The sequence below is a fragment of the Mustela nivalis genome (assembly GCF_964662115.1).
Source record: "Mustela nivalis genome assembly, chromosome: 7".
Taxonomy (NCBI): domain Eukaryota; kingdom Metazoa; phylum Chordata; class Mammalia; order Carnivora; family Mustelidae; genus Mustela; species Mustela nivalis.
In genome coordinates this window covers 68549710-68562889 of record NC_139026.1, presented here as the reverse complement: position 1 = coordinate 68562889, position 13180 = coordinate 68549710, and the positions used below count along the sequence as shown (strand labels likewise).

The 13180-nt window shown below is 39.0% G+C and overlaps 1 protein-coding gene and 1 pseudogene across 2 annotated transcripts in view; both read left to right on the top strand.

Annotated features, from left to right (window-relative positions):
- Window positions 1-67: 67 nt before the first annotated feature.
- Window positions 68-1437, top strand: LOC309868408 (rab15 effector protein pseudogene; annotated as a pseudogene). Its single transcript has one exon. The product of its transcript is annotated as a rab15 effector protein pseudogene (transcript).
- A 1899-nt stretch (window positions 1438-3336) lies between these two features.
- LOC309870274 (small ribosomal subunit protein mS35-like) overlaps window positions 3337-13180 on the top strand; it is a gene marked incomplete at its 5' end in the record, with an annotated part of 47320 nt that continues 37476 nt past the window's right edge. Inside the window, 3 exons of the mRNA XM_082742452.1 lie at window positions 3337-3372; window positions 7081-7248; window positions 9964-10024. Coding sequence (XP_082598578.1) covers window positions 3337-3372; window positions 7081-7248; window positions 9964-10024 — 265 coding nt within the window. The remainder of the gene's footprint in view (window positions 3373-7080; window positions 7249-9963; window positions 10025-13180) is intronic.

Sequence of the window (13180 nt, the reverse complement as noted above, 5' to 3'; positions counted from 1 at the left end):
TTTCCTTTGTGCAGAATACCCAGTAGGCTTTATTTCTGACCTATTAGAACAGTGACACAGATGCTTTATCATTTGCAAACTCCCATAAATTTCATGGGGGAGGGTTATAGCATATATCGACAGGTAGAAATTTGAGGGCTCTGAGGAATTTCTGTACAAAAGGAAATAGGCAGCTGGACTGGGTGGGGCGTAAGGAATCCTAGCAGAGGGGTTATTAGAAAAGCAAAGGGAAATGACTCGCCATCAAAGTTGAAGAAGTTTGTTTTAGAAGGAGATGTATATTCCTTTAAAGAACTAAATACTGTCTTTAAGTAAAATTTGAAAAGCGGAAACCTATCTTGGAAGAGATTGCCCAATATTAGAAGTGGAGTGAACATCGCTAGAGAAGAACAGATGTTTTGGTGAGAGTTAATCATCTCTAACTTAATAAACCAGCAGGAATGTGTGAATACAACACACCTCCTTGGCAAACAGAGAGACCGGGCATGTTTGTTTAGCTGTGTGTCTATGTGCTCAGCTACGCCACGTCAATGCTGAGTCAGAAAACTGGGACTGCATTACCAGACATGACTTCACTGTAAAACACCGTAAAACTTCTCCGAAGAAGTCATTCTGCATGAGCTTCATACGTTCGATCTCCAGAAGCAGTATTGATCAGGTGCAGAGGAAATATGGGGCAAAACTCATCGCAACAGTTGCCTCCGAAGGACAGCAAAGAGGATTCCAGCATCTGTGAGGTTGTCAGCGAGGCTATAGTCCATGCAGCTCGGAAAGTGAGGGAGTATCTTGGATTCGAAGATCCTCTGAGCAATCTGTGCCCAGCTTCCAACACTCTGAACGAGATCTTCTTAATCCACTTCATCACTTTCTGCCAAGACAAGGGAGTGGATGAATCGCTTACCACCACCAAGATGACCAAGCACCAAGCTGTACTGTTCGGGGAAGACTGGATTTGGACTTTCTGGGGAGCCGACAAACAGATCAGGCTTCAGCTGGCAGTGCAAACTCTGCAGATGTCTTCCCTCCCTCCTGTGGCATCTCAGCCCTGTGACATGTCCCCTCCAGAATCCAGGGCAGGGGGGTCTTCCAGGAAGAGAAGTCGATTTGATAAGCTTGAAGAATTCTGTCACTTGATAGGAGATGACTGTCTGGGCCTGTTTATCATCTTTGGGGTGCCAGGTAAGCCCAAAGACATCAGAGGAGTAGTCCTGGACAGTGTCAAAAGTGAGACCGTGCGGGGCCAGTTGCCAGGACGGAAGGCCGTGGCACAGTTTGTCCTGGAAACGGAAGAGTGTGTGCCCATCAGGAAGCTGCTGGGGAACTGTCTGAGTAAGAAAGATGGGCTGAGAGAGGTGGGCAAGGTTTATATTAGCATCCTCTGAACTGGACGTGGGCAAAGAGACTGTAAGGCAAAAAGGAAAAAGTATTTCAGCGAGCTCATCCACATGCATCATCCCAGCATGGGATTTTTTTTTTTTTCTCTACCCACCCTCCATTGCAAGAAAATAATCACCTGGATCAAAGCATATAATGTCATGACAACAGGGGGGGAAAAAACCCTGCTCATATTGCAGGGAAAATTAATTTATTCAATAATAAAAATGAGAGGAGAGAAGAAAGTCAGCCTTGAAGTTTGATTTGCTAAGAAAAAGTCTTTAATTGTTTAATAAGTCTAGAACTGTAAAGTGTAAAATGTATTTTTACTGCTTGGGTGGGAGGTGGCAGGGTGGGGGATAAGCTGGTCCGTGAGACTACAGAATGGGATTAATTACACTGACAGCACCAGTCCGATTCAGGACCCCTAAACAAAACCTCATTCCCTCTCTTCCTATGAGCTCTGCCCTTGATCCCATCTCCTCCCCAGCTGCTTTTTCTGCGCACAGAGACTCTTGGTAGGATTCACTTTGGGACTTGCTTGAAGTGTCCACTTTCCCTATGTGTTAAACACAGTGACCCCTGAGGTGCCTGGGTGGCTCAGATGATTAAGCATCTGCCATCAACTCAGGTCATGATCTCAGGGTCCTGGAATTGAGACCCACATCAGGCTCCCCGCTTCTGCCTCTCCCTCTACTACTCTGTCTGCTTGTGCTCTCTCACCCGCCCTGTCAAATAAAACATTTAAAATAGGGGCGCCTGGGTGGCTCAGTGGTTTGGGCTGCTGCCTTTGGCTCGGGTCATGATCTCAGGGTCCTGGGATCGAGCCCCGCATCGGGCTCCCTGCTCCGCAGGAAGCCTGCTTCCCTCTCTCTCTCTCTCTGCCTGCCTCTCTGCCTACTTGTGATCTCCGTCTTTCAAATAAATAAATAAAATCTTTAAAAAAAAAAAACATTTAAAATAAATAAACAGTGACCCCTATAGCAATCCCTCGTAATGATGATTAACATGTATCCACTTACAAAAAGCATCTTTGCTTAAAAGCCTGGGTGGAATTGTAAGAGTAGTAAAAGAGAGGAAAACTAAGTGAAGCAAAAAGTGCTTAGGAATGTAAATGAAAGATTCATTCACATGATTGGTAAATGCCTAGGTTTATGTCAGGTGTTGTCCTACACCCTTCCAATCCAGTAGTAAGAACAAAGTCCCTACTCTTGGCGATTTCTCTTTTAATGATGGAAGACTGACAATTGACAAATATATGATTATATAAAATGCATCTTAAAAATATATCTAGTGTTATGTGAAAGCACGGATAAAGGGATAGTGAGTGAAGGGGGTACTACTATATATGGGGTTTAGGTTAAGGAAGACCTCTGAGAAGGGATAATTGACCAGAGATCTGAATGAAAAGGGAGAGCATTAGTACAGAGAGATCTGGGAAAGAATGTTCTAGGCTTAGAGTACTGCAAAGGCAGAGCCTGAAATGGGAGCAGAGTCAATGTGTGTAAAGCAAAGCAGAGGCGGCTGGTGTGAATGGAGTCCAGGGAGCCCGGGAGAGAGTGATAGGAGTTGAAATTGAAGTACCCAGCAAATGAAACAAGCAAATCACCCTTGTGAGGACCCAATTTTATTGTGAGTGATAAAGGGACAGACAGACATGCCTTGATCAGATTGATCAGACTTACTCTTCAAAAAAAATTTCTCTTAGGCACCTGGGTGGCTCAGCTGGTTAAGCCACTGCCTTCGGCTCAAGTCATGATCCCGAGTCCCCGGGTGGAGTCCCGCATTGGGCTCCTAGCTATGCGGGGAGTCTGCTTCTCCCTCTGACCCCTTCCCCTCTCATGCTCTCTCACTCTCTCTCTCTCAGATAAATAAATAAAATCTTTAAAACAAAAAACAACACCTCACTTGATTACTGGGTGGCGACTAGGCTGTAAGGAGGAAAGAGTGAAATCCGAGCCCATGGGAGCAGCTGGGAAGCTGTTAAAAGAGTTGAAGGTAAAGCATACAGCGTTTGCTGATGATTGGATGTAGGGATGAAATCTACCACAATTAATGCTGTATTTCCAAACATCTTAAATATTAAGGATGCAAGGGAAGAAATAAAGGCACACACTTTGAATGAGCCTGGAAGCTACCCTGACACTCAATGTTTCCTTGGCATATGTGGACCCTATCTGTAGCAATGCTGTGTCAAGGAAACTATCAAGAAGGTGGTTAGGGTATGGGGATGAGTTCAATTAATTTGAAGGAGATGATGCTTGTGATAACATTTTTCCATACTAAATTACAAGCTAACAATAATTTTGGGAACTCTAGTACAAATTGTAAATATCCATGTTCTAAACAACTGGAAGATATAAATCAAAGACTTACCATGTCTTCTTTTTTTCATGAAAATAAAAATGTGAAGGTTTTGCTGATTTAAAAAATATTGTATTTTTTAAAAATCTGCATTCTGCTGTAAAAAAGTATGGAGATACAGAAAGTTAAGCCTTCGGGAGTCTCACCCTCTCTCCATACCCACTCTCTCCAGTTTGCTGGAGAGTTAACATTAAGAATATTGCTTAATTAACAATTCTGCTTAATTAAGAATTTGCTTAAGAAATTTGCATAATTAAGAATTAAGAATTTTGCTATTAACTAAGACGTTTTGAAGAAGTTTTAACTAAAAGTAGCTCTCTGACAGAAAGTCACTGGATTAATCTGGGTTTTAGATATAATAAAACCCCATTATAAAAATCCTTAATATTTAAAATTATTCCACGCAGCATTGGCTATAATTTGCAGGGCCATAATTTGGTAAGAAAGCTGAACAAAAAGTTTTTATCCTAAGTGAGCAACTGCACTTTTAAGAATTCTTCCAACTGAAAAATTATGTAATTCTTAGTGACCCCTAGGTACATGTGTTACTGTTTACACTGCATGAAACATATTATTGCCTGCTGACAGGATTGCAAATGAGTTCTTTTAATTCAGAAGGAACCTTACTGTACTTGATGTCTGGGAAAACAGTAAGTATTTTTCTAGGTCCTCTAACTCTGGTCATGTCTGTCCACTAACGTCTTAGGGAGATAGTAAGACAAAAAGAAAACACAGGAGGGCAGGGTGAGGACAGGAGTCTCAACTTCCTGCTCAGAAACCGAGAGATCCCTGAATATAAAGTAATTCTGTAAAGATTCATAATTCTTTTGTCCCTAAATTTGTATGGTATAGGTCTTGTAATTAATTCACTGTCCTAGAACATACAAACTGGAGAGTACAAAAATCACAGCTGTATTGACCATGAGCTTAATTCCAATGACCACCATTTATTTATTTTAAGATTTTATTTATTTATTTAGCAGAGAGAGATCACAAGTAGGCAGAGAAGCAGGCAGAGAGAGAGGGAAGCAGGCTCCGTGCTGAGCAGAGAGCCAGATGCGGGACTCAATCCCAGGGCCCTGGGATCATGACCTGAGCCAAAGGCAGAGGCTTAACCCACTGAGCCACCCAGAGGCCCCATGACCACCATTTATACTCTGCCTTCTGCAACATAACTACTTAAATCACAACAGCTCTGAGGAAGATCTTAAGGTTCCATTTTCCTCGAAACTGAAGCTCAGAGAATGTTAGATTTTCTCCAGAACACAAAAAAACAGAGCCTGGATTCAAACCCCATACCCATCTGACCAAAAGGCTGTACTTTTAAAAACAGAGGAGACGGTAGCTCACCATGTGAAGACAGAAGCAGGGATTGGAGCCATATATCTACAAGCTACTGCAAACCATCAGAAGTGAGCAGAGAGGCATAAACAGATTCTCAGAACTTCCAGAAGGAACTGTTAATCTTAAAACTGTCAATTATTTTACCAGCAAAAATGAGTTTACTAGGGATTAGCAGAGACTTGCAGTTTAGGACATGAATGCTACAGCAAAACCATTGGCATGTATGGAGAACAAATGAGATGACTGCTTTGTTACAAAGAAGGGAGTTGGGAGGGGCTGTTATGGATGAAAAGTCCTAGAGAGTAAACTGGGAGTTTGTTGAGGCATGTTGCCTTTTCCTTAGCTAATCCTGACAGTCTCTTCCTGACTGGGCTGTTTCCTGCGGGGCTTAGTAAACTGGTATCCACTGGCAAGACCTGCAAGGTACTCTCTGTTCCTGGTGGGGTCTGTACTTGCTGGCTAGTGGTAGGATGTGAGAGCTCCCTCATCTGGCCTCTAGACTTCATTTTAAATGATATTTCCTTTTATTAATTTCTCCTGCTAACACCTGGATTTGGGGTTTTTCGCATCTAGAACTGGTGAGAGAATAAATGTTATTTTAAGTCACTCAATTTGTGGTACTTTCTTAGGGCAGCCCTAGGAAACTAGTCCATTTAACACACTGTACTTCTGCTTTGGAACAGTTATGGGATGGTAAAAGGCCAGGAAAGATGAGAATGGTGATTATCACGAATACTTGTCCCTATCTGCCAATTACCCTCCCCCACCCCCCAACAATACTGATTGATGTCCATAGCACAAGGAATGCTTGCACACACACTACTCTGGGACACCTGAACCCCCCTGCTCTACTTGGTATGCTTACCAAGAGTCAGTCGTGTTGGTTCCCAGTTATTCCTGTTACTGTAATTTTGTACTTTGGTTAAATATTATAGTACCTATTAAAAACAATAGAGGATAATTTTTTAATGGTTTTACATTAATCCATCCTAGGGAGACATATAATCTCTCATTATATATGTATTCAGTTAGTTTAACCTACTTACTTATTTCTTTTTTTTTTTTTTTTACTTTTTTTTTTTTTTACTTACTTATTTCTAAGTTCATATTATTTATTTCTTATTTCCTCTAGTTCTCAGTTATCAGTGTCTTCTCCTGTACTGACTTCCATCAATAAAGTTCTGAAAACTATTTTAACTTGGGAAACATTCACCACCTTACACTGGTTCAGCTTATAATTTTTCAACTTTATAGTGGTGAGAAAGCAGTACACATTCAGTAGAAACTGTTCTAGGAATTTTGAATTTTGATCATTTCCTAGGCTAGCATTATGCGGTATGAGCTTGTGCGATGCTGGGCAGTGTCAGTTAGGTATAGCCACAGTCATGAGGATAAATAACCAATATACTTAACAACCAGTCTGTACCTTATAACTATTCTTTTTTTTTTTTGTAACTTTCAGTACAGTATTCAATAAATTATATGACATATTCAACACTTTATTATAAAATAGGCTTTGTTTTAGAAGATTTTGCTCAATTGTAAGCTAATGTAAGTGTTCTGAGCACATTTAAGGCAGGCTAGGCTAAGGTATGCTGTTTGGTAGGTTAGGTGTATTAAAAGCGTTTTTAACTTATGGTGTTTTCAACTTAAACAGAGTGTCCAATAAACCCATCATAAGTTGAGGAAGATCTGTATTTCAAAATACATTGTTACTCTTCAACAAAATGTAAAAAATTTGCTAAAAGTCTAAATCCACAGAAATTTTTAGTGAAGGAAGTGTGCTATTAAAGAAGATCCTTACCAGAAGCTTTGCAGAAACAGTGCAAAAATATTAGGTAGATTTGGTGTTTTTCATTTGAATACCAGCAGCTTTATAAGAGGTCAGATTTTACATCAGTTGCAATTCTGCTTGTGTTTCTTTTTTTGTAGGTTTTTTGCTTTAAAATTAAAGATCATATTCATATTTAAAATACTAAACCATTTTATGTTCTATAGGCACTACCTCCTAGGACGGAGAAAATGACTGTTGACCAAGATTGGCCTAGTGTTTATCCTGTTGCAGCACCATTTAAACCTTCTGCTGTACCTCTTCCCATTCGAATGGGCTATCCAGTAAAAAGGGGGGTGCCCATGGCAAAGGAGGGAAATCTAGAACTATTAAAGGTAAGGTCAATTGCTGATTCATTGGCTAAGACTTATTTCTAAAGAAATGCTGGTCCTCTTCCCACTCCTACCCTGCCTTGTACTTGAGGGTTCGGTATGTAGCAGCAGGTATTGTATTTTAGTTTAAACTTTTTTTCAGGTAATAATGGATGATACATTCTGATTGTCCATGGTAGAGAAGACTCAAAGAGTCCTGAGCATTTAAGAATATAACCAGTTGATCCTATGGCTTCCTTTCTGGCTTTTTCTTTTCTATTGTATTTTTTCTACCTATATCTTTCAAGTGGAACTCAGAAAAATGAAATGACCTAATTTGAGATTGAGAATTGTGACTGAAATTTACTTTTTTTTTTTTGGTAAGATTTTATTTATTTATTTGAGAGAGAGAGGGTGAGGAACCATGCACACAAGAGAACACCAACGGGGCAAGAGGCAGAGGGTGCAGGGCTTGATCACGGGGATCATGACCTTAGCTGAACACAGGCGCCTAAACAGCTGAGCCACTGAGGTGTCCCTGAAATCTACTTTTAAAGATTTTTATTTATTTTTGACACAGAGAGAGAGAGCACAAGTAGGCAGAGAGGCAGGCAGAGACAAAGGGGAAAGCAGGCTCTCCACCGAGCAGAGAGCCCAATGCAGAGTTCAATCCCAGAACCCTGAGATCATGAGCCGAGCCGACGGCAGCGGCTTAACCCATGGAGCCACCCAGGCACCCTTGAAATCTACTTTTAAAGAGATTCTAAAACTTTCTGCCCAGAAAAGTAGAATATCATTTAATATTGTTATAGTCCTTCAACTTCTTTATTTCGTGAAGCAAAATATGTCATATTCAATGCTTCAGTTGGTAGCATCTATAATGATTTATGAACTATAAGCTTTTTTTTGAAGATTTTATTTATTTATTTTTGCAAGATAGAGGGAGCATGAGCAGGGGGAGGGGAGGAGCAGAAGGAAAAGAAGACTCCCCACTGAGCAGGGAGCCCAATGCAGGGCTCAATCCCAGGATGACCTGAGCCGAACACACACACTTAACCAACTGAGCCACCCAGGTGCCATGAACTATAACCTTTTTAAAGAAAATATGAATATGTTTTGCCTGAGAAGGCATATCTTAGATGGTTCATGTTATATACGGTAAAATTGTCATAAACTGTGTTTTCCACTCTATGAGAATCTTTTTCTTCTTTTTTTTAATTGGAAGTATAGTTAACACACAATTTTACATTAGTTTCAGGTATACAACGTAGTGGTTTCACAAGTTTTTGTGCTATACGGTGCTCACTACAAATGTAGCTAGCATCTGTCACCATACAGCCCTATTACAATATCATTGACTATATTTTCTATGCTCTACCTTTTGTCCCTATGATTTACTTACTCCATAACTGGAAGCCTTTATCTCCCACTCCTCTTCACCCATTTCTCCCATCCCTCCATGTCCCTTCCCCTCCAGCCACCAGTTTGTTCTCTGAATTTAAGGGTCTGTTTCTGCTTTTTGTTCATTATGTTTTTAGATTCCACATGTAAGTGAAATCATATGGTATTTTCTTTTTCTGACGTACTTCACTTAGCATATGTATGCTACTTTTATATGCTACTTTTATATGCATCGCATATATATATGTTTAGTATTGAAAAACCGAAAAACAAAAAATAAGTTGCTAAAAGATGGTGGTTAAAAAATGAGATGGTAATATGGAGAAGGAGTTGACTGCTGCTAGAGAGGGGTAAATGAAATTTGGAAATCTGAATGTTTCAAGGGATAAAAGAAAACAAACATTGAAGAAATTGATCATTTCTTTAAATGAAAGAAGGGAACTTAGTTTAGGGGTGTTTGGATAGCACAGTGGTTGAGTGACTCCTGATTTTGGGTGAGGTCATGATTTCAAGGTCGTGCGATCGAGCCCCACATTGGGCTTCACACTCAATGCGGAGTCGGCTTGAGATTCTTCTCCCTCTCCCTTTGCCCCTCCCAGCTGTGTGCACACATGTGCACGTTCTCTCTGTCTCAAATAAGTAAATCTTTAAAAAGCAGTTTCTACTGAGGGTTGCTGGGGGGAGGGGGTTTGGGAGAAGGGGGTGGGACTATGGACATTGGGGAGGGTATGTGCTTTGGTGAGTGCTGTGAAGTATGTAAACCTGGTGATTCACAGACCTGTACCCCTGGGGATAAAAATATATGTTTATAAAATGGTTTTCCCTTGGGAAAAAAAAAAAACATAGACAAAAAAAAAAAAAAGCAGTTTCTAGAACAGTATGAATCCATTTATGTAAAGTCATATACATGTATCTGTTTTTTAAAGAGATGTCTAGAAGGATGTTAACCAAAGTGTTAAGACTGTAGAACCTTGAATAATTTGTATGTCTTTTTGTATTCCAGGGAAATTAAGATGATTAAACAATAATCTGTGTCCTTGAGTGCTTTTAGTTTTATAACTAAAATATGTGTACCTGTAGATTTTTGTCAGGAAGAGTACTATAAGAACAGCATTTTTTCCCCCCACAACGGCCAGTCATCATAAGATACATCATGAATCTATATTTCCCAGAATTCATTTATTGAATTCATAACACATGTGACATAGAATTAATATTGTAAAAACTAGATTTTATTTATTACAAGGTTTGTTGTGCTTAGGATTTAGTTTTATGAAATTTTTATTTTATGTTTTTGAGGTAGTAGGTGAATTTATCCTTTAAATTTCTCTATTTTAGATCCCCAATTTTCTGCATTTAACTCCTGTAGCAATTAAAAAGCACTGTGAAGCTCTTAAAGGTAAGTGATTGTTTCAGTATATGAACTTAACAATAACTTTGAACATAAAAATTTCATTTCTAATGATAAAGGGGTCAGTTCATCAAGAAGATATAACATTTGTTTATGCACCTAAATTTACGCATCTTAGTTTATGCACCTAAGATAGGAATACCTAAGTATATAAAGCACATATTAACAGAACTGAAGGGAGAAACAGATGGCAGTATAGCAATAGGAGACTTCAATATACCATTTCCAACAATAAATGGATCAGTCAGAAAATCAGTAAGGAAACACTGAATATAAACTATATGTTAGACTGGATGGGTTTAGCAGATGTTTACTGAACGTTGCATCCAAAAGAAGCAGAATACAGATTCTTCTCAAGCACATATGAAACATTCTCCAGAACAGATCATATGTTAGAGCAAAAGACAAGTCTCAACAAATTTTAAAATACTGAAGTCCTATCAGGCACCCTTTCTGATCACAGTGGTATAAAACTAGAACTCTATTACAAGAAAAACCCAGAAAGTCTTCAACAAAATATTACTTAATCAAATTCAACAGTACATTAAAAGGATCATGTCAGATCAAATGGTATTTATTTCAGGAATGCAAGTATGGTCCAACATAAAAATCAGTCAGAATGATGTATCACATTAACAAAACAAAATTAGAAGAAAACATAGGCAGTAAGCTCTTTGACGTGAGTTTTGGCAATGATTTTTGGATTCGATACCAATAGCAAAGGCAACAAAAGCAAAAATAAACAGGTGGGACTATACCAAACTATAAAGCTATAGCACAGCAAAGAAAACCATTGACAAAAGGATAGGGCAGTCTACAGAATGGGAGAAAATATTTGCAAACTTCGGGTCAGAGGTTAATATCCAAAATATATAAAGAATTCATACAACTCAGTGATAAAAAAATCCCAGACAACTCAATTTAAAAATAAATAGAGGATTGGAAGAATTAATATTGTTAAAGTGTTCATACTACCCAAAACAAAGTACAGATTGAATATAATCCCTATAAAATACCAACAGCATTTTTCACAGAACTAGAAAGAAGCATCCTAAAATTTGTATGGACCCACAAAAGTCCCTGAATAACCAAGAGTCTTGAGCAAGACCAAAGGTGAAGATAACACAGTCTCAGATTTCAGGATATACAATAAGCTACAGTAATCAAAACAATATGATATCAGGACAAAAGTAGACATATAGATCAATGGAATGGGATAGAGAGTCCATATAAGCCCATGCTTATATGGTAAATTCAGCTGTGACAAAGGAGGCAAGAATATGCAATGGGGAAAAGACAGTCTCTAATAAATGATGCTGGGAAAATGGGACAGCTGTATGCAAAAGAATGAAACTGGACCCCTGGCTTAAGTCACACACAAAAATAAACTCAGAATGGATTAAAGTCATAAATGTGGACCTGAAATCATAAAACTGCTTAAGGAAAACATGGGCATTTCTTCGACATTGATCTTAGCACTATTTTTCTTGATATGTCTCTTTGGAAAGGGAAATAAAAGCAGAAATAAACTTTTGAGACCACCAAAATAAAAAGCTTTTGCGCAATGAAGGAAACCATCAACAAAATGAAAAGGCAACCTACTGAATGGGAGAAGGTATTTGCAAGTGATATATCTAATAAGGGTTATATAAAATATATAAAAAACTTACACAACTCAACACCAAAATATCCCAAATAATTTGATTAAAAAATGGGCAGAGAACCTGAATAGATAGATGTCTTTCCAAGGAAGACATACAAATCATCAGTGGACAAGTGAAAAGATGCTCAGTATAACTAATTGTGGAAAGATTAGTGCAAATCGAAGCCACAAGGAGCTGTTGCCTCTCACCTGCTAGAAATAGTTACCACCCAGAAGGCAAGGGATACCAAATGTTGGTGAAGGTGTGGAAAAAAGGGAAACCCTATTGTACTAATGGCTAGGGATGTAAATTGATATAGCCAGTATGGAATATAGTATGTAGGTCCCTTAAAAAATTAGAACTCCCGGGCGCCTGGGTGGCTCAGAGGGTTAAGCCTCTGCCTTGGGCTCAGGTCATGATCTCAGGGTCCTGGGATCGAGTCCCGCATCGGGCTCTCTGCTCAGCAGGGAGCCTGCTTCCTCCTCTCTCTCTCTGCCTGCCTCTCTGCCTGCTTGTGATCTCTGTCTGTCAAATAAATAAATAAATAAAATCTTCAAAAAAAAAAAATTAGAACTCCCATGTGATCCAGCAATCACACTTCTGGATATATATATGTATGTGTGTGTGAATATGTGTGTGTGTGTGTGTGTGTATATATATATATATATATATATATATATATTTTTTTTTTTTTTTTCAAAAGAAAAGGAAACATGGTATTGAAGAGATATCTGTACTCTTCTGTTCACTGCAGCATTATTTACCACAACCAAAAAATGGAAACAACCTAAGTGGGGAGTGCCTGGGTAGCTCAGTCATTAAGCGTCTGCCTTCAGCTCAGGTTATGGTCTTAGGGTCTTGGGACTGAGCACTGCATTGGGCTCCTTGCTCAGTGGGAAGCCTGCTTCTCCCTCCCCCACTTCCTCTGCTTGTGTTCCCTCTCTGTCTCTCTTTCTGTCAAATAAATAAATTAAAACCTTAAAAAAAAAAGTGGGGTGTGTGTTTGATATTATTTAGTTATTAAAAAGAATGTGAAGCAGACTCCTTGCTGAGTACAGAGCCTCACAGGGGACTCAGTCTCATGATTTTGAGATCGTGACCTGAACCAAACCAAGAGTCGGCTTAACTGACTGCACCACCCAGATAGCCCTCACTCACTTATTCTTTTTCCTTCCCACATGCACGGAGGTAAAGGCAAAGAATGTTTTTTTCATAGTTTTATGCATGTTTTCATATATACATAGACTCAATTTCTCATCTCATTTGCATTGGACTTCATACAGAAGGACATTAGAATTGTTTTAGGTTCACAGCTGTTAGTGATTGGTTGTGTAGTTTAATTCAAGAGTTAGTACCTTTGAATGAATTCTTCATGCTAATTAAAAAGGAGATATATAAATGCTCAGTACACTTGTTAAGGCTTTTCAGAAAAGAAATGAAATGTAAAAGCTCTTCGCAGGTAACGTGATAATGCTGGAAGGAGAAATAGTATAGTGATCAT